General features: G+C 36.3%; 1 protein-coding gene and 1 long non-coding RNA gene across 6 annotated transcripts in view; both read left to right on the plus strand.

Annotated features, from left to right (window-relative positions):
* The window catches only part of ASAP1 (ArfGAP with SH3 domain, ankyrin repeat and PH domain 1), a 161,300-nt gene that overhangs the window by 98,588 nt on the left and 36,126 nt on the right, over positions 1-26,586 (plus strand). For all 5 annotated transcript variants that reach the window (XM_080379588.1, XM_080379585.1, XM_080379589.1 and 2 more), the window contains 10 exons: positions 7,211-7,311; positions 7,723-7,792; positions 10,185-10,272; positions 11,408-11,456; positions 17,513-17,676; positions 19,214-19,347; positions 20,341-20,432; positions 21,181-21,367; positions 23,869-23,954; positions 26,018-26,133. In XM_080379588.1, the coding sequence (XP_080235714.1) occupies positions 7,211-7,311; positions 7,723-7,792; positions 10,185-10,272; positions 11,408-11,456; positions 17,513-17,676; positions 19,214-19,347; positions 20,341-20,432; positions 21,181-21,367; positions 23,869-23,954; positions 26,018-26,133 (1,087 nt within the window). The remainder of the gene's footprint in view (positions 1-7,210; positions 7,312-7,722; positions 7,793-10,184; positions 10,273-11,407; positions 11,457-17,512; positions 17,677-19,213; positions 19,348-20,340; positions 20,433-21,180; positions 21,368-23,868; positions 23,955-26,017; positions 26,134-26,586) is intronic.
* Positions 72-6,566, plus strand: LOC308060630. Its single transcript, XR_013926815.1, has 2 exons — positions 72-5,549; positions 5,596-6,566. It is a non-coding gene; the product is annotated as an uncharacterized lncRNA (long non-coding RNA).

Here is a 26,586-nt window from a genome sequence, read left to right on the forward strand (position 1 = left end):
GTATGCCTTTTCTGTAATTTTATACTTTTTTGTGTAATTTTATATTTTTAATGTACTATAAGAACTATAGTACTAATGTACTATTACAACTATAAGTTGTAATGTGTCAGATAAATGCTTAATCTAACCCAATATCCTGTTCTTGACAATGATAAAGAATACATGTTAAGGGAAAAATATAAAAGAATGGGATGTACACATCTTTCTTATGTCCTGCCATCCTGCAGCCAGATTGTGTTCAGGGTTTTTCTAACCTAGATGATCCTCAGTGAGCCAGAATGAGAAAGGGAGACTTGCCTTTACATACAGTTTCCATACTGCTATTCAACTGCCAACTCACATGGGTTTTGTGCTACTGTTCTTCTTTGCAAGCCCCTTTTGCTAATACTATATCATAAGCAAGAAAATTTGTATGTTAACCTGATAGCAGTGCCTGAGACAGGGCGGTTAAAAAGGAAAATATATGATCAGCTGTGCTGGTATCAGAGGCGAAGGGGGAACATGCAGTGTCCATTGCAGATGTTTTAGAGTAATCCTTGAACTAGGAGATAGGATATATATATATACACACATATATATATATAAAATAATATACAGCTTCTACCTAAGATGATAATGTGACTTTTTCTAGGCATCATAGTGCCTGAGAGTCAGAGATACTGAATATCCTGTGGTGAACCAGTGTTGGGGCAGGGGTAGAGAGGTACCTTTCCTTTAGGAAAAGATAGCTTATCTTCTGTTCAGTTTTCTCTTTGGTAAATAAAACGTTAGTATTTTCCAGGTGACTACTCATCTTATTAAATAATTATTAATACCTATGAATTAGTAGTATTGTTACAATTAAATATTAGATGCCATTCTGCTGCATGTATATGAGCATCCACATATGACTGGGCAGTATTGCTAGTATCAAATACACGTAAGAGTGTCATTTACAATCACATGTACTGGGTCATCCAACTTTTCAATAGCAATCAATAATGGATATTTAGAGTTAAACGCACTGATACTTCCCCAGAACATCCTCCCATTAGTAGTTTGACTGAAATCTCTCCACCTTCCTGTGAGTTTACTGTCTTTGAATTTGTGCAGTTGCTTTTTGAAGCAGTGTACACTATCAGCTTCTGTTACTGCTTTATCTTTCCTACCATTGCTATGTGCTGTGTGGAAAAAATCTTTTTCCTTTTATTTTTTTTTAACTTCTTAGATCTTGAGACCCTACTCAAGATGTGAGTGCTTGTATATTTACAATAGCATCATTAGATCGTTTTTGATATTTTTTTTAAATGTCCTGACATTGACGTTTTTGACCAGTGCTTATTGCAGAGGAGGAGGAGGAGGTGTGTAATGTTTAATCAGCTGTAAAGCTTTAACCATATCATCCTGTTTCTGAATCTTGTTAGTCAATTCATTTTCTTCTTTTCCCCCCTCTAAATCACTTCGTATTTGTTTATGCCGAACTTAATCTGTCATTTATCGTGAAGTTACTCATTGTCATGAGGTCCTTGAAAAATGCCTTGGTCACCCTTTCTTGTGTAACCTTAAAACATTAATAATGTAATACCATCTAGCAAACTTTGACAGTTTCCTGTTATCCTTTTCCAGATTGTTTTAGTGTTAAGACGCTACGTGTGGTGGCACAGCTTTCTGTGAAACTCATTTATTTTCTACTTTAACCTGTTAGTTCATCTGATGGCTTTTCCTCTTGCCCTGCAGCAGTGTAATTCTTCCCCTTTCATAAGGAACACAGAAGTGCCAATTGAAAGTCCAGGTACACTGTATCAGTCTCATTTCTCATGTGTATCTACTTATTGATTCCTTCAGAGAACCCCAGGAGATATTTGAGACGTAACCTTTCTCTACAACAGCTGCACTGATTTTCCACTATATGTAATGCTAAATGTGCTCATGAAGACTCGTTAATTACCCACATGAAGTTCAGCAAGGCCAAGTGCAAGGTGGTGCATGTGGGTTGGAGAAATCCTCAGCACAAATACAGGCTGCACAGAGAATGCATTGAGAGCAGCCCTGAGGAGAAATACTTGGGGGCGTTGGTGGATGGGAAGCTCAGCATGGCCTGGCAATGTACACTTGCAGCCCAGAAAACCAGCCGTAGCCTGGGCTGCAGCAAAAGCAGCGTGGCCAGCAGGTCAAGGGAGGCGATTCTGCCTACTTCTTTACTAGTGATTCTCTACTTCTCTTCTCACGTGAGCCCCACCTGGAGTACTGTGTTCAGCTCTAGGGTTCCCAACAGAAAGTGGCTATGGACCTGTTGGAGCAAGTCCAGAGGAAGGCCATGAAGATGATCAGAGGGCTGGAGCACCTCACCTATGATCATAGGCTGAGAGAGTTGAGTTGTTTAGCCTGGAGAAGAGAAGACTCTGGGGACACCTTAGAGCAGCCTGCTAGCAACTAGAGGGGGCCTGGAGTGGGACTCCTTACAAGGACATGTAGGGATAGGACAAGGGGGAATGATTTTAAACTAAAAGAGGGGAAATTTAGATTAGACTTAGAAGAAACTCTTCACTGTGAGGTGGTGAGGCACTGGACCAGGTTGCCCAGAGAAGCTGTGGATGCCCCATCCCTGGCAGTGTTCCAAGGCCAGGCTGGATGGGGCTTTGAGGACACCTAGTGGAAGGTGTCCCTGCCCATGGCAGGGGGGTTGGAACTAGGTGGTCTTTATGGTCCCTTCCAACCCAAACCATCCTGTGACATGATTCCACTCTTCAAGGTAGTTTTCATTAATCTGCCTTATGTGGCGTGAAGTTTACTAATCTTTACTTTTCTGGAATTCTTCTGGATTTTCTTCAAAAATAATACTTTAATAGCTGGGACAACTAAGTATTTTTATGGGCTTTCATGTAATCTTGTAGGTAGCACATTGGGATCATGGCTACTGCACGCAGATAAATGGCTTGAAGTTAGTAAATTATTTCAGGTGAAATCACAGTTAATAAGGAATGATTGATTAGTTATTCCTTACAGGGTGGTGGTGGTTGTTTTCTTTTTTTCAATACTTGCCTGTGTGCTTTCATAATGTAGATGTACGTTATGACAGATAAACCTTGGCCAGAAGGCTGTTCCTCTCCCTGCATCTTTAATCCCATCGTTCTGAAGGACAACACAACCTTACAACACACTATACATGCTTTTTAGAATTTTTCAGATGTTACAAATGATGACAGGAGCACTATAGAGCACCTTTGAACAGATTCCAGTTTATTGTAAGACCTGCCACCTTGTTCTAGTACTCACTTTTCTCTTATCTCATAGTCTACAGGTTCTGTTTAATATATATTTCCTTCCATCTCCAGTGTGCTTGTGGACCTAATAGATCTCTTCCATAATACTTCCCATACATGCATTACATATGTAATCTCCCTAGTATCTAGACCATTCTGAACTGAACATAACTCATGCTTGTTTTCCTTAAGTTAAACAGAGAACATTAGATTTTAAAAGCTATTTGGAAATATCTTAAAATTCTAAAGTGATTTTATGAAGAGATGCCCAACACACAGCGGAGCAAGACCTGTTCTCTTCTTAGGTACCTTTTTCTTCCACAAGCTGATTATCTGGGAAGCAAAGACAAATACCTACTCTTCTGATTGCTGTGTATGTTACTAAGTTCAAGTGACTTGGTGATCATCTAGTTCTCGGAAATAAAGTAGGCTGAATGGGTTGTTCTTCTTTTGGTCCTGTGTATTGTACATATGTGGCTGCCTACAGTACAAGTCAAGTTTCAAAAGTTGCTCACAGAGTATTATGATGTAGAATAACTAAATGAAATACAGTGTTTGGTTTTTTCATTATTTCCTGGATCTGTAGTAAAAATTATTCTGTTTCAATGGGAAGTAACCTTATTTAAAACACAAAAATTTAACAAGTCAAATTCTGAAACTTAGATACATGTTGTAATAAAGAGTAGCTTCATAGGTATCACCACAATAAATTATGCAATTCTTCTGACTTCATAGTATAGACAAGTCCTAGGACTCTTGAACAACTGTGTGTGTTTATGTATGATATCTATATTAAAAGTTGTCGATATAAAGATAGTTTGTCTTGAAGAGAATTGAAATTGTGGCTTAGAAGGGAAAGGAGCAATGCTGTGATTCTCAGATATTTGGGCAAGTCATGGGGGAGAGATTGATTTTGAAGAATTAACATTTGATCACATTGATGTTCAAGTGTTTCTTTCAAAATCACCGTGAGGCCTTTCGCTTGTGATTCTGCATGTTACATGAGCCAGAGCGTAATGATGCTGGCAGATATTGAGGAGCTTGATAAAACAGTGTCTCTTTTGTTTAGATATTCAGTAGTTTAATCCAGAAGTAGCATGCCAGCATTCATTAGTCCTCAGTTAAGTGACAACAAAACTTGAAGACACATGGCCTGAGTTTCATCCGTCAGCTCTCCGTCTTTGTGTGTATCTGACTCTTCAACTCTATAAAGCTGGGCTTTATTGCTGTGACAGATGGCCTGGTTGGTTGTGATTAAGAATACATTACACCCCCACGCACCCCCTTTATATTAGTGCATTATAATCTCTCCATGGAAAATTTTTGGATTAATGGTGATATTGAAAAACATGAAATGAATGAGATTTTCTCGGGTGGATTTGTAAAGATTCAGAAGTACACTTACTAAAAATTACTTTGGCAGGGAAGCAGTTTGAAATAATAAAATTGAGGCTCTGGTTGTGTGTAGTTTTAAGTTTCTTTGCACTTTTGCGCAAGAGAAGGAACTGGTGGTTCCTGATTGTAAATTATGCTACCTTTAACCTCTGCGGAGTTGCCATTTGGTAAGTGAGGCTGCCTGCTCGTCTGACTGACTTGCTTTCACAGATGACAAAAGAGATTCCTGCATTGCTGTTAAATCTATTAAAGCATTTAGGATTGTTTTGAATCTCAAATAATATGTATGGAAAAATTACTGTTTGGCACCCATACTTCTGTTGAGGAAAACACACTAACATGCTAAATGAGCAAAGCTCATTCCCTACACTTTCAAGTTCTCATAATGCAAGTTACTTCACTGTTGCATACGTTCAAGGTGTTTGTTTAGCATTATGGACACCTGTAATGCTCTTACACATTTTGCTGGGGTACCTGTCCTTTCATCAGTGAAAAAAACTATTACTGTAATCTTTGCAATTGCCTCTTTTTTAGAAGAGCAGATCTTGACAGCCTTTGACTCCTGGGGTGGTGCAGAAGTGCTGGTGCCGTAGCTTTGCTACGGGAAGTACAATTTACTTGGTGGCTCTGTTATGTATAATGTCTCTTACTGCCACTGTGTGCTGGCTTGGTACCAAGTGACAGCAGTTTCTGTTACTTTGTGCAAAAATTATCTGACTTTGTAGAATAATTGTGGTTTAAAGCTTTTGGGGAAAAATACTTTAAATGTGTGAAGTATTTATTTTGTATGTTGAAAAATCTTTATATGTAAAGCAGCTTAAATTTTGAAGGAAACCAGGCCTTTAATACAGACTTCTAGTCCCTGGTTTTATATATGAATTACTGGTACAAATGTAACTTAACAGCTTTAAGGTGAATATAGTTAAGTCTTCAGAATCATGTTTTTAACAGCTTTAAGGTGAATATAGTTAAGTCTTCAGAATCATGTTTTGTGTCTGTTTTGTTAACTATTCCTTTACGTTTTCATTAATTTCCCCAAATCTCCATCTGATATGCTCTTTGAAACAGGAATTACATCTCATTACATACTCTCCTATGCTAATACCAATAGGACCCTAATTCCAAAGGGGGTTTGAAATTTACTTATAACAAATTAGCTCCTTATTGTGATGGTGTTAACACTGCTGACAGCAGATTGCATGTAGCAGCCTTCATGCTGCTTCCAACCACAACTGCCAGTTTTACCAAAGCATTTCTCTCTAAACTCCTATGACAAATTTGTTACAAAATGAAAAACAGTTGTAAGGACCCTAAATAAAATAGGAGGGAGTAATTGTAAATGTGTATTGGTTGTGCTAATTGTAAGAAATTGCTTTGAAAGAGAAAAGATTATTGCCAAGGGAGTGATTGAACTTCTCATTCTTCTGATTTGATTATTTTTTTTGTGGGATTTGTCAGATGTCTTGCAGATAATTTTCACAGCTACATTTAAAACTTTACCAATGTGTTCTTAATTATACCTTTTAATATAGATTTGCAAAAAATTAAAAATTAACTTTGGGCCTGATCTTTTTTGATGGAAATTCAGAATTTGCTCCAGTTTGGTGGAGGACACAACATAGCTATAACCTTAGACAATTTAAATGTATTAAAGACTGGAAGACGTTTAGTAAAATTTGATCCTGTAGTCATCTTAGTTGCTTTTTGGAGCCAATGTCATATATGCAAGGTTGTGCAGAATTTTGTTATGATGTTTTGTTACTTCATGAGAAAAAGCACCAGTGTGCCTAAAAAAGTAATTCTCTTTAGTATTCTTTGTGGTAGTGTAATTTGAAAGGGGAAACATTGTTTTACTAGATCTGGGGGCTGTGAAATTTATGCTTGAGGAACATGGTTTTTAAATAAAATGGTAATTGTTGTTTTAAACTATTTGCTTTCTCTTTCCTCTGTTGCTTTTGCCTTTCGTGATCGAAGTCTAGGAGAGTAAGTCAATGTTTTAATGAACTTCTGGGGATTTTTTTTTTTCTGATATACTTTTAACAAGTTAATCAGTTTCACTTAATTGTTCCACTAGATCAGGCCAAAAGTTATTTCAGTTGACTTTATTCACTAAAATTCCTGAATTATACATATTTTAAATTGGATTTTTTTAAAAAATTAGCATTTGGTTTTGTTTGTTTATATATGTGTGTTTCTGTATATATGCATGCTATATTCTGTTGCTTTCTTTATGAAATTTTATCTTAGCCTTTTTACTCTTTGGTTATAAGATTACACAATATTAAATTCCTGTATTTTAAAAAGTCACTTTGAGATGCATATTTGAATCCATGCTATATTTCAAGGCCTAATGAAGTAATTGAATCTTTAATGTGCAGTTAGTTCAAGATCACATGATGTGAAAGCAATCAAATGTGTGAATGTAAAACAAGCATTAGGAGTTCTCTTTTTTTTTTTTAATCTTTATTAATTTGTGGAGTTGTGGTAGAGAAGTAAAGTAGGATAGGCCTGAAGGTTAGGAAAACTTCCTGTGCACCTCAGGAAATGTTAATGGTGTTTTTCCCTTTTTTTAGGATTCACAGAGCAGGCAAGGAGGATATAGTATGCATCAACTTCAGGGCAATAAGGAATATGGCAGTGAGAAGAAAGGTTATCTTTTAAAGAAGAGTGATGGGTATGTTCTTGGAGCAATAATACATAGTGAGAACTATCACTGTGTTCATGCACTGATTGTTATTGTTTTCTACTGAGTGCTTAAGGCACATTTTTCTAAAGCATGTGCCACAAGCACTCAAGGATTTCGCAGTTCAGATCTGAACACATATCTAAATTTAATACAGTAATCATAAAAAGCATAACAAGCAATCATAAATATACAAGTAATTAAAAAGAAAGCTATTGTCTTTAAGTCTGTAAAAGGTGATTAAGACCTGTCGTAGATTTCCAAGTTACTTTTGGTGAGGCATTTAATAAAATTTTGACTGCATCTGTTTGTTTCTCAAGACTAATCTTCTCAAAACGTTAATGGGATTAACGTGTTTTGGATTCATGTCTAGTTACTGAATTTTTTGATATTCTTATGTAGGTTAAGGAAAGTATGGCAAAGAAGAAAGTGCACTGTTAAAAATGGGATTCTTACCATATCACATGCAACGGTAAGTTATTTTTATACCTTTTTACTAAAATAATAACATTAATATTATCCTGTCCTGGTGAATCTGTTGATGTTAATCTGCTGTTGCAAAAAAGATGACACTTCTGCTTCTGACTGTTGAAGTTCTATCAATTATCAGAAGTTAGAGAATGACTTACGGAAATATTGTTATACTTGCTCTGTTAAAATTTTTCCTAGTTGTCTGCTACTGAGTACTGGTGGGAACAGTGCTTCAGATTAAGTAGAGCAGTACACCTGTTCTTACTGTACCTTCGGGATATGGCATATGTGTGATTCATCCAAATAAAATGAAGTGTCTACAGTTTAGCTGTTTGCATCAGAGCAAGATCCTGTAGGCTCCTCTCAGCCACTGGAGAGCTGGTCAGTGTAGTCAAAGGAGTCTGGGTAATTGGTCAAGTGTCTTGTTATAAGCTCAGTTCTGGCTCTTGACTGTGCTGGAAGACCAATAACTAGCTCATACGTAGATGTCTGTATTACAGATGTTTTATTCCTACATAGGTTTTTAAGTATTTAAAATATTTTAATGCATACACATTAAATTTGTAAAAACAATTAAATTGTTCATCTGATCAGAGTGAGAAAACAGGAGTAAAGGCTACTTTGAAATTAATTTCAATACTTCCTGTGGACTGCATGAAGTACGTAAACTCGTCCTTAGCTTTCTAAAATTTTTCTTCTTTTCCTTTCCCAATGCTGTAGCTTGACAGTTGATTTAATACTTAAATGTATTTATCAATAGTTTGATAAGAAAATGGCATATATATTGGACAGACTTTTCAATGAATATTTAACTGGTTTTGCTTATAAGGATTGTCACGGTATATCTGTGAAGCATGTAATTTGGAAGCTTGGGAAGCGTTTGTTATTATGTGTTATTGATAGTCTGACAGATGAGTGTATGTATTAATATTCTGAGTGCTTTCAACTACAAGTTGAAATTTTGGAAAGTTTTGGTCATGGTGATTTCTAGGAATCGGGCATGTCTCTGAAATAACTTCCTAGGAGTGCTAAATCACAAGAAAGCAACAATGTTATTGTAGTGGAGGCAGTCCTAGAACTGTCTTGCAGCGGTATGACACACACTTGCTGCAAACAGGAGTAACTCCGGTTACACTTGTTGAAGGAAATAGTCCTATTTCATCAACATTTTTCCCCCCCTTCGCCCCAAATTCCACTGATGACCATGCAATATCAGTGTCTAAAGTTAACTGCCTTAAGCAAGTTAAAGGGAAGTCGCTACATTTTTTACTGGAGTGTTAGGGTTTTTTTTAATGGTTAGGAAGAAAGAAATTCTCACCTCCTTTGAGGAGTCAGTCAAATTATACCTAGGTTAGTAATGGTTCGGTTATATCCATTAAAAAAAAAATAGTGCATTGTCAATCTCAAGACTAAGCAGTTTAGAATTCTTTGACTTACACTACTGATTGTCGTTTTCCTTTTCCTGTACGTAGCTGTGTAAAAGCAGGCCATTTGCTCTTTTCTCTTGCAGTACTAAGGGGAAAGTAGTTTTCTTGTTTTCAGTGATGAAAAGTTCAGGTCTTGACAGTCTGTTCATGGCTAAACTTGGAAAACTGAGACTCCAATTGCCTATTTATTCCTTCAAGGAATTCTTGCTCCTTAAGTGTGAAAAATACTGTGGTGTTGAGCTTGTTCTGACAAACATTTGACAATGTGGGAAATGTACTTTGAGATTATTTTTTTGTGGTTTTTGGTTTTGCGTTACTTTTATATTTGGTTTACAATTTGTAACATGAACAACTTCCAAAACTCAGTTCAGAATAACTGACATCTCATGTTCAGTTTATATCTGCTGGCTGTATTAACTTTAATTCAGTATCTCTATGGTTTCTGGTAAACCTGTATAAACCCAAAATACTTCAAAGACACATTGATTTATCATGTCTTAAGTAACATAATTACAGCAGAGAATATTAGTAGTTGTATTTATTCCAAGTTCTAGAGCTCCAGGTTCCCACTTCTTTTTAAGTTTTAGGATTATATCTTTAATTTATTTAAAATGGGAGGAAAATTGGAATATGGGCATGCTGTAATGAAAAATTGCATAATAGTTTTACTGTTGTTTATGAAATAATAAAAAACCTTAAGTATTAGCATATTCGAAGTTAAGATTTACTCTTTTAATACCTTTCAAATAATCGGGAAGAATTTCCGTGAAGCTTTAAATTTCGTTTAGAAGTAGCCATCTGTCCATTCTGACAGACCAAGTCAGACAAAGTCATGCTGGTCTCAGAAGTTTTGGGGATGTACATGTATGCATGCCCATGCTCTCATGTTACACTCGCCCACTCCCCAGAAAGGAAAAATAGTCCTAAATCAAGACATTTTTGAAGTAAAACAAATTTTCCTTTTAGTCCAACAGGCAACCAGCTAAACTGAATTTATTGACCTGCCAGGTGAAGCCAAATGCTGAAGATAAGAAGTCTTTTGACCTAATATCACGTATGTAGCAACTTTAGCGTACTCCTCCTCCTCCTCCTCTTGCGTTATGTGGGATTTCTAAAAAATGTCATTACAAGATAATCTGAGTAAAAATAAAGCTACCATTCAAAATTCAGGCTGTATCCAGATACATGCAGTACCTCACAAATGTTCAGATCCTTCTAGTTTTGAAGATGGATTGAATGGACAAATGAATAAAGAACCTTTTTGTGTGTGTATGTATGACATAAATGCCGTTCATTTGTGACCAGCCATGAAATGCAGCGTATGTACTGTTCCCCGAAGTTCAGAGAGATGTTTAACAGCTTAGTGGAACATGCAGGAGCTATATCCACCAGGAGGCGGACAAGCCTTTGGCCTCATCTTGGTTTTCCTTCATTGTCTGTTCTGCTTTTTGAGTGCTGTTGGGGAGGGCCAGGGGGAGTTGAGGAAGGCAGGAAAGAGCCAATTTCTTTTGTTCTCTTATCCTCCTTTTAAAACATGCTTCTGTTTGTCTAAAATTGATAGTGACTTGTCTTCTCAGCGTTAAAGCTCCTGTGATTTCCTTTCTTCCTGTTTTGGTCTTGTATAACAGGTATTCCTATGCAGTCTAATTTTTAAACCACTTTTGCAGTCAACGAGTCAACTTACTGTTTTCAGTCTTTGCATGTATAGCATTAAACAGCAAACAGTTCCAATATTCTATATTTACAAGGACAGTCTATGAAACCTTTGAATGTGAGTCATAATACGCAGTTCATATCTCATCCTTTGGTTAGTAACAAGAAGTTTCTTAACCCAAATGGAGGGAAAAGTATATAATAGAAAAAAATTCTTTTTGCTCTTTTCTGCTACTTATATTTCAGATTTGACTGAAATTCAGGGCAGAATTTGATTCTTATGCTTGTTTTTCTTTAATATTTCTAAACATAAAGACTTCTGAAATACATGCTTTTGCTGTAAATCAAAATTCACCATTTCCTCTTTCTCTGTTTTTTGGAATCGTTTTCCATAGCTATGAGTAAAGTATTAATGTTGCTGATTAAGAGCACTTGCTCTTAAAGGCTTTAGTTCCCAAATGTATTTTAGTAATAAATATGTAGATATTTTAAAATTTATCATGTGCTAAATTAAAAGATGTCTTTATTTATTTCAGATAACAGAACATACCACTTTCAAGCAGAAGACGAACAGGAATACGTAGCGTAAGAATGTTTACATTTAATCAAGTTTATTTTGCCAATAGAGATATATAAAATCACACATAACAGTTTAAAATAGTTTTCTCAGTTAATGCAGTAGTGCCTACTGTCTGTTTTTTCTGCTGTTGTTAATCTAGAAATGCAAACTATTTTGTATCACGCAACAGGGCTCTTTGAAAACCTTGTAACATTAAAAACAAAACAAATACCCAACCCCAAAAAACCATTTAGATTGTGTTACCCTGCCAGCATGTGGTTCGTGTGCAGTTGATATTAGCATGATATAGTAGGTCAGGTTATGAGGGTTCAAATGAAATATTTTAAAATTCTTAAATCTTTTGTGTCAACCCTCTTTTGCAGTTACTCTTTTGCAGTACTACTTTTCCTCCTGATCCTACCTTGTCCTTTAAATTAAAAATAATAAATAGATAAAAAATCTCCATGTAACACAAAAATATTTACAGGTAATGCATCTTTTTTACTGTAGGCCTAGAAATAAACAGCAAAGCAGATCTCTTTGAGATTTGTACTTCAGAATCCAGTAACTTGCTTCATTAATTCATGTTTCCAACCATATTTCCTTTAAAACAATCTTGCATCCTGCTACCTCAGAACTACTTCTTGTTTTGAGAACCATGTACCACTTCTTTCCTCCTGAATATTGCTCCTGGTGTCATCAGACATGTGTTGTGCAGAACGTTACAATCACCTGACAATTTGGGGAGTAAAGATACTAGTGAAGAGGGCAGCAAGCCTGAGCCTTCCCAGGCTGCTTCATTCTTCAGCACTGTTGCACTCTTTTGTTACATGTCCATGTTCTAACAGAAGGCTGTGCTGCTGCTCCATGTGTGTTTTAAAGGTACAGGGAATGTTTGTAGTTATTTCATGTGTTTGGTAGTGTTGGGAGGCAATGGCATTGACATTTCAGTGTTGGGAGGCATGGGTGAAATGAGAAGGCTGGAGAGTTCTTCGTCATGCAGCTGCCTCCTTCCAGAGCCTCCAACAGCTTTATGTTGTCTCTTAGAGTGCAAAGCTGACTCGCTAATCATCCTTACTGCATTCATTCTGGAACTTAATTATTCCAGTAATTTTCTCAGTCGAGAAGAAAATACAGTTCATTTCTGACCAGTAATGCATTTGATGAGTCAGAAGTTTTTGTGTCTCTGCCATGAATTAGTTTTTACTATATTTGTTGCTTTAAAAGGTGAAGGTTTTTTCTGTTTGTTTGGGGTTTTTTTGGTTTAACTCGTGAGCACAGTAGGGGAAGAATATGTTAATAACATTCTTTTTGTGATTGGCAGGTCAATAAATTTGGTTTAGCTGACTGCCTGTTGGAACGGTTTGAAGTGCCAGGCTGGTTTTGTTTCCCATTAGAAGCATAGTTCCTATTTGTTTACCACTGAAGTCTGGTTTATTGCTTTAAAGTCCAATGGCTGAGAAAATGATTGATACTGGAATACAGAATCATAAAATATCTCAAGTCGGAAAGGACCCATAAGCATTGAGTCCAACTCCCTGCTCCTTGCAGGACTACCTAAAACTAAACCATATGACTAAGAGCATCGCCCAGATGCTGCTTGAACTCTGGCAGGCTTGGTGCCATGACCGCTTCCCTGGGGACCCTGTTTCAGAGACTGACCACTCTCTTAGTGAAGAACCTTTTCCTAATGTTCAATCTGGTCTTCCCCTGATGCAGCTTCATTCCATTTCCTCATGTCCTATCACTGGTCACCAGAAAGAGGAGATCAGCACCTCCCCATTCCTTGAGGAAGTTGTAGACTGCCACGAGGTCACCCCTCAGCCTTCCCTTCTCCAGGCTGGACAAACCAAGTGACCTCAGGTGCTCCTCAGAAGTCTTGTGCTTGAGGCCTTTAACCATCTTGGTTGCCCTGCTCTGGACACACCTTAATAGTTTGACATCGTTCTCACATTGAGGTGCTCAAAACTACACTCTGAACTCAAGGTGGAGTCACACCACTGCAGTGTGGAGTGTAGTACTTTTATGTTGTTGCAAGTTTGAAAAGTTCCATTTAGCTGAAAAGATACGAGTTGCATCCAAGTGTTGGAATACATACAGACAAACAAATAGATGCTAAGTGCGTTTTTCTGTATTGGCACCGTAGGTCACCAACAAAAAGGTATTGTAATGCTACTGAGACAAGTGTTCTGTTTCAGAGGGGTGTACTTTGAGTGCACAACTTTTTTTTTCTTTAGGAAAATTTCTGCAGTAATTTCAGTTAATTGAAATTCACGAATCATAATGACTGCTAATATATGAAAAACTGCAATATAACCAAGTGTTCTGTTTTTCTTGTGCAGTCACTGAGTAGGTCCTAAATAGCTTTATTATCTCAGGTGTCATGTGAACAGCACCCTTTTACTTCTGTCCTTTATTGATTTAAGAGTGTTCTGCAGGAACTACGTGATGTAGCTCCTCAGAGTGGTCATCCTCTTGTTCCAGTTTCCACTTGACTTGTATATGTGTGCCTTTCTCTTGACCCTTTCTTCTCCATCTTGTGTTTTGTCCACCCAGTTTTAGTGCTGCCTCTGTTCTGTCTTTCTTTTGTTTTCTTCATGCAGCAGTAAAAAAATAAATGCATAGATTCTCAAATTGCTTTCCTTCCAGGCTCGTATCTAAATAGAGGAAAAAGCAAGATGCATTTCTTCGTACACTAGTTCAACTGACCTTGCACATGTTTTCCTAGTGATCATTTTAAACTGCTTCCATAAATAGCTCCTTAAGCTACCTAAAAATAATAATTAAAATAAGCAGATGGTTTAAAATATGAATCACTGAAGCCTACATTCTGCTATAGGTTTTAGTGCTGCTTCCCCTCAAACATTTCCTTTAGTCCAGTGCATTTCTTGATTTCTATCCAGCTAGCTGTCTGTTGACCTTTTAATTACTGCTTGACTGTCCTTAAATTCTCAGTGGATTATTAGTTTCTCTAGTAGATGAAGCAAGGTGTGTGCGGGGGTTAGGGGGGAAAGTGTGTGTGTGCATAAATATATTTATGTGTATATTATAAGGAACATAACCTCAGATTTCTAAAACAACCAGATTTAGTTTTTTTTAATGCATACAATAATAGATGCTTTCTGCTTTTTTATAATTGTGGATAGGGCCAAATTCTAGATGTGACCTTTTAGTTCTTTTCTATCCTTTTTTTTGAAGGTCAAGAGTGTATCCATTTCTGTAGGAAATACCTGGATTATAAACAAAGCTAGATTCGGAATTTTTGCTATGAAGAAGCACACGTCTAACTTCAGTCTCATGTTCAGCAACAGTCTTCAGACATTTTTTACTTTAAGAAGACTGAGTTAATACTATCTGTTGCTTCACAAAAAAATTGTTTCTGAATATTTGAAAAAATATTATGGTATTCTTGTGCTGTTTATGCATTTATCTGGCAACAGCAATGTTGCAGTAGCAATTGTCAGAAGAGACAGAGATTATTTTTTTTTTATTATTGCAAACCAAAAAACTATTAGACTGGTGGTTGTTCTTGGGGGAGATGGAAGGGTCTTTTATTAGCTTAGAAATACTGAAGAAAAATAAGAGGAATCTGAGTGAGAGTCTGGCCACCCGAGATTAATGAAGACTTCTGTTTCATTCGTTGGATCCAGAAGTCAACCATGATGCCAGATTTTTGTTTAGCCTATTGAGTTTCTTCAAAACAGAGGATCTCCAGCAAACAAAATGCTTTAAAGGATCACAAGAAACTGCTGAGATCCAGAAAAAGAAGTGTAGTAGAAGACTGGACAACCTGTCTTATTGTATTATATAGAAGACAGAGTGATTCTGTAAGACTTGAGTAATTTTTAAATTATTTGAAAGATTATTTGAAATATCAGAGTATTACCAGAAGCTTTTTGGTTGTTATTTTGACACTGGTGGTCTTGTGAAATAGAGCAAATACATTTATTTATTTATTTTTATTTTTTTTTTAAAAAAAAAAAGGATGGGCAAGGAGGGGGAGAGACTAGTACAGATAAGACAAAGAGTAAGAGCAGCAGTCATAAGACACTTTTTAATAGCTATCAACATTGAATTAATATATTGTAATTGCTGATTTGAATTGCTTATTTTTTAGTGTACAGCCTGCCAAGAAGGCCTGGTGACCAACTGGGTCGTCTTATATAATTAATACCAGTGATTAAGGATGTGTGTGTGTTAAACTGGCCTTGCTCCTGATGTTTGGGAGGAGCTGACACTGTGATGCTTTTTGCTGTGACTGTTTCAGAGATGACACCAATGATGGGCAGCCCCAAGGCTACAGCAAGTTCCTTTTAGCTGGGAAAATGCAAGCCAAATCATTCTTGCTCTTACAGTTTAGAAACTTGTAATACAGAAATCCGTATCAAACTAACAGCTGGCTCAGTCATGTTGTGTTTATTTTAATTGCATCTAATATTTTTTCTAATTGTTACTGCATAGTTGAGTTTTATTAAAATTCTGACTTCTTAACAAACTAATCAAATTGTAACCCTGAAAGAAGTTGTCAACAAATGTCAGAATAAATGTTGTCTGTCTGAGTTTAATGATTATTTTACTCTGTGTGTTTAACCCAACATTAGTACAGTATTAGAAACAAGACACTGCCGCCTCTTATTTCTTTAACATTGGATTTCATCAGAAAAATTGCAGAAGAATGCCATCTAGTGTGGGTTCTTATATTTTATCATGTAACTAGAGAGACAGAGATTAATATAAATATATCTGTAAACTATGGAGCAAATTTCAAATCTTTCGGTTTCTTCTTTATTTTTAAAGATTATTTTTCAGTATTTTTAGGCATTTTCTGTTAAGTACAAGTTCCCAGATTATTCTCTGCCCATAAAAATTTCAAAAACATGTGCATATCAGGTATATAATACACAGTGCCAGTGTACCAGTTCAGGATCTGAATCTGTATTACAAGATTATATACATAAATTTCCCTCAGGTCCTTTAATCTTTGCATTATTATTTCAGTGAGAAATCAGGGATTTCAGTTTGAGGTTTTCTTAGTTTATTTAGGTGACCATAGCCGTTTTAGCGCATCAGAAGATTGAAGATTGCAGATAACTGGGATATTGTGAACAGGAAATGGATTGACACCACTGCCAATTTAAAGTATTTCTGTGTAAAACATGTGTATTTGCAGGGGAATCTAAAAATATATAAAATCACTATACCTGGGAGGATTATTTGTTTTTTAACTTGTGCTTTTTTGTAAATAAGACAACACTGCATCTGCAGTGTGCTTGTTCTTAGTGTAACTGCTTTCCTCTCTTTACTTCCACCTGTAGGGCAGCAGCCACTGAGAGGTTTTTTTTTTTTGTTTTTAATTAAAACATTGTTGCGTAAAAAAAATCTTGCAGGGTGGTTGGGGGGTGGGGTGAACTAGTGCCTGAAATAGCATTAAAAAATCTTGATTTATTTTAGTCAACAGTTGCTCTTAAAATTTTATGTAGGCTATCAGCATTGTTACTCTGCTGTCATCTTCTCTTCTTTACCCCATTTGTTGCCATGGTAATTTTGATTAATTTGGACATTACTGTCTGAGTGATTAGCACACTGAGACCTGCATTTTGAAAGGCAACTAGACATCGGCACATTCGAAAATGTGCTTGCTGTCTTGTCTATGAAGAGAGAGATGCATGCTGGAGAAAGTAGTGGTTATAATTTTCTGCCTTAATAATGGGGTAGGCTTCAGGAATATCTTGGACACCTACTTTTAAAGCAGTTCAATTTACAGGAGCTTAACTGCACCCTTTCTCTTCCACAGCTTCTGCTTATTTGAGGAACCTGAGAACTGTGCTGCTTTGGCTCTAAAATTGTTCACCAAAAGGACTTTAGAATTAAGACTTTCTCTCCTTTCTCTTTTCTCATTCTTACTTACCTTTTCTCACATCGTCATTTCAGTCTCCCCTCTTTCCCCACTTGGTCTCTCTCACAATACAGCCCTTCCCTATATTCCCACTAATATTTTGTTCCTGGCAAGCTTTCTACATTTTTATAGATTAACTTGTATTTGCAAATGCAGATCTTCATTAAGGTCTTTATCTTGTGCTAGATGGATATCAGTATTGACTAACAGCAAAGAAGAAGCATTAAATATGGCATTCCGTGGAGAGCAGAGCACAGGGGAAAACAGTTTAGAGGATCTGACAAAAGCCATTATTGATGACATACAGAGATTACCCGGCAATGAAGTCTGTTGTGATTGTGGCTCACCAGGTATCTCAATTTGTTAATGTCATCAACTTCTTGTTGGGAGCAAAGTAATTTCTTTAAATAAGTGTTTGTAGAATGCAAACTCATTTTCTAAGTGATATGTTGATCAGTCTTCACCCTGTTTTTAAAAGAACAAATACAATTTTTATACATTAGTTCCGTTTAATTCACTAAAATATTTTTGTGTTGTCTGTGCTTACTTCCAGCAGTTCAAGCCCCTCTGGAGTTTGAACTGTTCTTGTTGCACTGTCTCTAGATGCTTGTTGCACTTGAATGGAAGTTGCTTGGCATCACTGATCCTGTGCATGCTACTAAGTAGAAGTGAGTAATGCTTAGACAATGATTGTGGAAAAATTGACCTGGCCAGGATCCTACTCTGAGGTTTTATCTTGGCATAAGACTCCTGGGATTGCAGTACCAAAAACATTCAGAGGTTAAATAAGTAGTCTTGTGCAAAGAATGAGATCCAGAGTTGGAATCCTATCAGATAATATCTTCGGAAGTACAGAGTTACAGGTCAGTTATATGTCACTTAGAGTTTGAAAAGCATCAATTCAGTAGTGCTATGACAATTTGACATGGTAGTTGGCAGCTGTTACAGCTTTCACATCTAAAGAGACACTTCAAGAAGGTGATGTTCATTTGGAACTCAGGAGATAGCATGTATCTTGAAAATGCTTACTGATGCAGCACTGATCAAATAAGAAATACCTAGATAAAAATATAAAATGGAATATAATTATGTCAAATCCTGCAATTGGTTCATTCAACTATTTCATCATGTAAAGCTACAGATACTGTGGATTAATAGTTCTCAATCATCTTTTAATTTATTTTAGCTTCACTCCTGCACCCAAGCTTGTTGCTTTAAAACTCTTGATTTAATGATTTATCAGTTACTATTTAAGATCAAGGAAGAGATTAATTAGAAGACCTGTATGTGTGCAAAATATGTCTGGAGCTTTTTCTTTTCCTTAAAAACTGGTCCTGCTTCCTATGTAGCATTCATAGTACAAGTTCTATGCTAATATTATGTGCAGATCTCCTCTATGACAGCAGTTATTTTTTTCCCCATCATTCCTTAAATTTTCTACGACTTCCTACTATTTTACATTTTGGAAAGTGCTATGGTTAATCTTTTTGAAGGAATACTGTTTAAAGCTAAAAAATTAAAGATTAAAACTTCAGAGGTTGCCAGCAGTGGAGTTTAGGAGATCTGTTCCTTTTAAAAACAGGAAACAAAACCTTGCCTTATTTCTACAAGAAACAAATCCTAAATTTATTCAAATAGAATCATTTATTATGGATTTATAAGTCTAAATTCAGTGCCTTTGGGACTGTCCCTGAATCTGAAAAACTTAATTCCATTGGTAGCAATCTGTGGTAGAATTTGCACTGCAGTTTGAAGAAAGGTATGGAATATTTCCATCTGTTAAAACATTAAATGAAGAATAGTTTCAGAATACATTGGAATTTCTTACCACCATTTGAAAACCTATGCTTGGACTTTGATTAAATACTTTGTTTTTCAATTCTGCAGATCCCACATGGCTATCAACTAATTTGGGCATTTTAACCTGCATTGAGTGTTCTGGAATACACAGAGAAATGGGTGTCCATATTTCTCGAATCCAGTCTTTGGAATTAGACAAATTAGGAACGTCTGAACTCTTGGTAAATTTCTTTAATTTGGTTTGATGTTCTTTTTTTTAAAGTCAAATATAAATATTAACCTGTGTATAGGTAACATTCAGGTATATAATTGATGGTTAATTTTTTTCAGGTTATAGGTTTTGCAGAATATTGTCTTGATAATTTTGTATGTATCTTATGGGAGGGATTTTACTATTATGTATTATCGATGCTTTTGACCTTACTGCTTCTTGAGGTTTTGCAGAATTAATATTGACGTCCATTGTGGTTAGTGCCATCAGAATTTTGCCTCATTAGCTGATCTTAACCCTTAATCAAGGCAGACTAAAATCTCGTGATTAAAAAAAAATGAAAGCTAGTTTAACTTGAGAAGTGAGAATGACCATTGCTAATTTCGATAGAAAAATGTTGGATGAATCTTTTAATACAGTTATGGCAGGTTTTATCTCCTCAGCTGTGTTTGGCCTGTGAGAAGACACTTGTTCCAGAAACTTTGTGTGGGAAAATTGATAGGAGACAATTCTGGATTTGTGTGTAGGTTTAACATTAGCACTACTACTTGTTTTGAAATCTTGAGTTGTTTGCAAAGGTACTACTCTTTTAAATCAAATTTTACTAAGCATGACTTTCCAGTAGGTCTGAGCTTCTTTCCAAAAGTAGCTTCCTGGTCAGTGTACTACCACTGTTTCAATTTTCGTGCTGCTAGTTCCTCATTCTGTTTTTGTATTGGAGGCAGATTGTCTTGAAGTATAAATAATTAGCTGTGACAGTGAAGCCTGCTGTACAAGTTCTGGGATGATAGGTTTCACACTTTAAAGTATTTTTTAATTGCTTTATATTTAAATGTAATTATCGTGCTTTAATTTTGCAGTCCTGTGTGTTCCATCTTTTATTAATAGTGTGGAAAATGCACATTAATAGCCAGTGTTTAGGTTGCTGTTAGATCCAAAAAAACACCACCTACATATATTTATATATAAATATAAAAAACTTCTTTTTCTCCTCTCATTGCAGCTGGCCAAGAATGTAGGAAATACTAGTTTTAATGATATTATGGAAGGGAATTTACCTAGTCCTTCACCTAAACCCAGTCCATCAAGTGATATGTAAGTTTTGACTGTCTAAATTCTTTAACATTAAATTTACTGTGGAATATGTATATGATGTAAAATGCCTTAAGCAGTAACCGAGCCAGAGGAGGGCTGGGATGGCAGAAGACTGGGGTTTTTTGCTCAACTGTGGAGTTTCTCAGTACAGTCTCTTGTCATGTGGTCACATTTTTGCTACCTCAGCCTCTCAGTGCAGAAAAATGTTACATTTGACTTTAAAGATTCATTCTTTTGAATCTTTAATGTATTCGAGTTTTGTATTATACTTTTCGGTAATAGAGTTGGACTAAATGACACTGTTTTCAGATACTGTCTTGAGATAGTGATGAGCTTTCTCTTCTTTTCCTTGGTGTAGGAGTTAGAGCAAACAGATGTGGTTTTGCCACAGAAGACCTTTTAACCTATTTATTGTGGTTTTAGCTTGTTTAATGCTTGTCCTGTTTTAACATGTAGATATGTAGATCCAAGAAAAATCACATTTTGGGATTTTGTTTTTAATTTGGTCGTAGTCCCCAGAGTCAGAGTAATTTTTGTATCTAACAAGAAGGTAGGATAAAATTGCATATGTACCTTATTTCAGGCTGGTTTGCAAGAAAGACATGCATCATAATAATAAATAACAGTATCAGTTTTTTCCTCTTCCCTTCTCAACTCCTGGGTTAGACAAGGTGATTTTAAATTTAAATCATTGACCCATTTTTTTTCTAAAAATTTCTAAACCAAGGTCTATTTTCACACCCCACAGGACTGCACGTAAGGAATTTATCACTGCTAAATATGTAGATCATAAGTTCTCTAGGAAGACTTGTGCATCTGCAGCAGCTAAACTGAATGAATTACTTGAGGCTGTCAAATCCAGGGATTTACTTGCACTAATTCAAGTCTATGCAGAGGGGGTAGAGCTAATGGAGCCACTGTTAGAGCCTGGACAGGTAAGCTTATCAGGTAAACAAAGCAGAGTATTTTAAATAATGTGTATTTGTCAAATGTCCAGGACCCGGGGCTGCTACCTTATATGCTAAAACAAAATAAATAACAGATTAAAAAGGTGAGGTTTCTTCCTCCTTTCCTTAATGTGGCATCCTTGTGGAATGGAGAAAGGCAACTGTATCTGTTGTCATCCGTTGTTCTAAAGGAGTCTGAAATGTAATATCATACGTTGGTTTAGGTGCAACTATACGTTGAAAAGTACCTGTTCTGCAGTATGTTTTTTTAGGAAAAGGCCCAGAGAAGAGAATCCTTGACTTGATAACCTGGAGTCATCTGAGATCACAGACAGTATCATACATGTTTTTAAATAATTGCTGAAGGAACACATTATGGACTGTATGCAAGTGTCTCTTCACTCTGTATTAGAAAAGAGTAAATCCGATGCTTTCTCAGCTTCTGTGGAAACATTTACAAAAAACTACAATTTCTTTCAACTAGGAAGAGAGGGGGTTTTGGTGGTTATTTTGTTTAGATGAAATTCTGAATACTTGTTCTTCCTTTTGAAGGCAGTAACAGGGTTTATTTGAAAAATCAGTCCAGGTTGACCTCAAATATCTATGTAGTAATGTTGCTTAGGAGCAACATAACCTGTTTTTATAGGTAACTGATGCTTTGTAACCACTTGGTCAGTCTTGGTTTCTCCTATTACTTTTGAACCTAACTTGGAGAGATGTCCAGAGAATGTTTGCAACAAGTTCTGTGAAAATACTAACTTGGCAAAGGACAGAATACCTGTCTGTACTGAGTGGAGGGAGCAAGTTCAATATAGTCTCAGCACCTGAGAGATATCACAAAGTGCTTATTATGGAAACACATTACAAATTCTCTAACTAAAGGTAAACTTGCTATATTTGTCATCCATAGCAGTTACCACAGAATTAGCTCCTTAGCATTTCTTAGCTATTACAGTTGGTGATACCTAGAAAGGTATGAACACCAGCTGAAATGTGCTCTGCAGTTAGGACATTTATAGCAACATTCTCCACTGTAAATTCCCTGATGTTTAATAAAGTTGTATTTTTTAAAAAAACTTGTGACTTTAGTTCTAAATATAAGTACTGTAATACGCTTTTTTCCAATGCCCTTTATGCTCAATAGGAGTTAATGAAATCTGGTTTTAGATTAATTTCTCATGCAACTTTTAAAGTGAATTAAACAGCATTTATATTTTCATTTAAATACATCAATGCATATGTTATATATATATATATAAAAAAAAATTAAAGTATGATTCAGTTTAAGTTCAGGAGAAGGAAAGAGAAGGAGAAGTTAATGTGAAGCCCTGTATCAGAGGAGGAGCAACCCCATGCACCAATATATACCTGCTGAGGACCACCCAGCTGGAAAGCTGCTTGGCAGGAAAAGACTTGGGGGTCCTGGTGAACGCCAAGTTGAACATGAGTCAGCAGTGTGCCCTTGTGACAGAGAAGGCCGATGGTATCCCCAGGCTGCACTGGACAAACTATTGCCAGCAGGTTGAGGGAAGTGATCCTTCTCTTCCGCTCAGCACTGGTGAGGCCACAGCTGGAGTACTGTGTCTGGTTCTGGGCTCCCCAGTACAAGAGAGACTTGGACATGCTGGAGAGAGCGCAACAAAGGGCCACAAAGATGTTTATGGGTCTGGAACACCTGACGTGAGAAGAGGCTGAGAGATCTGGGACTGTTTAGCCTGGAGAGGAGAAGGCTCAGGGGGGTCATGTCAATGTATATAAATACCTGAAGGGATGGTGCGAAGGGATGGAGGCAGGCTCTTTTCAGTGGTGCCCAGGGACAGGGCCAGAGACAAGTGGGCACAGACTGAAATACAGGAGCTTCTCTTCGAACACCAGGAAATGTGGTTTTTTGTTGTTGGGTTTTTTTTTTCCCCTTCTGACCTTGGAGATAGTCAAAAAGATACCTGATGTGGTCCTGGGCAACTGGCTGTAGCCTACCCTGCTTGGGCAGGGTGGTTGGACCAGATGACCTCCTCAGGTCGCTTCCAACTCCAACAATTCTGTGATTCTGCAAGTGATGTAATGTGTGTAGGACTATGATTTTTTTTTTTTGTAGTTTTTTCCCCTGGATTTGTAGGAAATAGGAGTTGTGGCTGTGCATGGTGCTCACCATGTTGTCTTAAAGCGAGTACTGTAAAGTTGCTCAGTATTCCTTGACAGGATCACTATTAGTTGCTAGTAGCTAAAATGGTTAAAGGCTCCTTGGGATTGTTCCATCCAGCTGGGAAAAAAGGAAGACTGGTTTTGAAGAAGCTGTGATCTCAGAAAGCGTGATGCCATTTCCTTTGAAGCATGTGGTCTTTTAGAGATCAGAAAGGCAATAACATTGTGATTTCCTACTAATACTTTTCTTTTTAAAGACTTGTTGTAAAAGAGTGGGTGACATATATCTCGGTAGGCGTGATACTATAAGCTTTCCAGAAATCTAACTTCTATTTCCATGTGTTTAGGAGCCAGGTGAAACAGCACTTCATTTAGCAGTCCGGACTGCTGACCAAACCTCTCTCCATCTGGTTGACTTCCTTGTACAAAACTGGTATGGATTGCTCATTTTTCATTAAATTGTGCATGAAAAATATATGTGCTCAAAGCTATTCTTGCAGTACTTTGGTCAGTGTTTGCTCATCACTTAGAATCATTCTCTGTAAATAGTAAATTATGTAATTTTGAAACATACCTGTGAGTTGACCTTTGTTCCTAATGAGTAGAGGGAAAGAAGTGCAGATTTAAAAACACAGCAAGCAGTTACATAAAAACAAGATGAAAGGAAAAACTATGTAGAGCAAAAGAGAGCGTTATTTTAGAACACATAACATGAAACAATGCAAACAAATAGTTCAGGTAGAGGAGGGGTGACAAGGAAACATTTCAAATACAGGATGCATGTAAAGAAATTATAAGAGTAGAAAAGTATCTTGCTCAGAAAATTGAACAGAAGCTAGACTGACTTCGAAAAGCATTCTAATAGTGAATAAACTGTATTAAAGCTCTTGAGAGCATAGTCATCTTAGTAATTTTCAATATCTAGTTTATTGGCTGAGCTAGTCTTTTGTTGTCAAGGGATACACTTCTGACAGTGAAAACCTTAATGAAAACATATTTTTAAAAAATGTTTTAATGGTACAGCGTTATTTTTCATAGGTTTCACAATATGGGTAATGACTAATTGAGATCAGTTCCAGTCTACCTGTGTAATATACCATTAAGCGAAAGCAGCAGCAGTCACTTGCTGTGTCAGATTGTGGGTTTTGCAGAACGGTGAGAGGTGGGTTGGGGAAAGAGAAGACTCATCACGACTTGGTTGAGCTGGTCATGGGGAGGCTTTGAGGGCAGTTTTAAGTTTTGTTTTTCCTTTAGCATATAGCAAATCATACTTGTTACTGAAACGCAGTCAGTGAATACTTATTTCTTTTCCTTCCCCCCTCTAATAGTTGATGTATACAGGGAGTGTTAAGAGAGTAATTTGGTCTTCTGGGAACAGCATAAATTTGGAGTCATGTTCCTAACACTATCTCATGAGCTGTGTGACCTAGCTGTGTAACTTTCACATAAACTTTATTCTACCACTACTCCCTCATGTTAAATGGAATGCTGTTGTAGGGATGTTATTAAAGTAAAAAATAAAATAAAAAATAAGCTACTAATATTGGCAAGCTGTTTGAGATCATAATTTGAAAAATGTTATAGAAGCCCAACTTACTATTTTGATCATTACTAAAGGATTTGTTATTTTGGATTATTATTTAAACCTATTCTGTTTAGTTAAAGCTTCATAGTTTCTTCAGACAACTATAGTCTTTTATTTGTTTCTGTCAGCTGTCTGTATTTCTGTCTCAGTCTCAAATTTTAGAGCATCTTCAGCACCATATGGGCTTTGCACTTACTGTTCAATATGGGTAATACTGAGTGGAAGAAAAGCAATCATCTTCTGAGCTTTTCTTTCCATTTTCATAAATGTATTATACTGATCCTAATATGTCAGTAATTTTTCTTGAGAAACATAGTTTTAGAAATTGAAAACTGAAGAAAGTACAGTTTTAAAAAGCCCTGTGAACCCCTTTGCACAGTTTGTCTTGCCTTAATTCCATGTGTATCCTTACATTCCTTCACGTGACTCGCTTGTGCATCCTCACAGCCACCCTCTTCATCGTTCCTTGAATGCATGGGACTTACTATCCTATTCAACCTGTATCAAAATGGGGTTTCAGTTATTTTTCTGTTGGGCTAATGTAGTATGTTTGAAAAAGAAATTCCAGCAAAGTGGCAAGTGGAAGACAACTGGTGTGACCTTACAAAGGATTAGGTGAAAGATTTGAACCTAATCCTTTGTAAGGTCACACCGGTTGTTTTTTTTTTTTAATGAGCATCTGTAGATGCTTAGTCCTTTTCAGCCACCGCTCAGGAATTTCCAGTATGCTTGGAACTATTCTTAATAGTCTTTGAAAGTAATGTTTAATTTAAAAATATTTTTTCTACTTTGTATTTGTACAGTAAAGGATTTATGCATTTATTGTTTATAGGGATGCTGTAGATCTGGAACAAATAGCACAGCATAGTGTATTTTTCTTGATTTTTTTTTTTTTCTTCTTCTGTGTTTAGTGGAAACCTGGATAAGCAAACAGCATTGGGTAATACAGTTCTACACTACTGCAGTATGTATAATAAGCCTGAGTGTTTGAAATTGCTTTTGAGGGGGAAGCCAACTATTGATGTGGGTAAGTTAACTAATTAAAACTACAATTTCTATCCATTATTTTAACCACTTTTATTTATGTCTTACTGTGTTAAATAAACTTTTAAAAGGAAAAATAAAACTGTGTTAGGAAGATGAAAACTTTACCACCAACAAGCCTAAACGGAAGCATTCAGTTAAAAATGGAACTTAAATTCTTAGAATATAATAGTGACAAAAAAATTCTAATAGGAAATACTAATGATAAACCGTAGTTTTTCTGCAGAGTTTTATTTCTGATGTGTTATAAATGTTCCAGAATGTGGGTTGTTGTTTATATTGTAGATTTTATCTAGTATTTGTTTGTTATAATGCTTCCAATGCCTGCTCACATTTATTCCACTCTAGAAGTATGTGACCTTTGTGTACACAAAAGTTAATTCTTCTTTTAATATTAATATCAGTTGTCACTGCAGTGTCACCCAGCATGCGCTAG

This window comes from Falco punctatus (genome assembly GCF_963210335.1).
Source record: "Falco punctatus genome assembly, chromosome: 3".
Lineage (NCBI taxonomy): Eukaryota > Metazoa > Chordata > Aves > Falconiformes > Falconidae > Falco > Falco punctatus.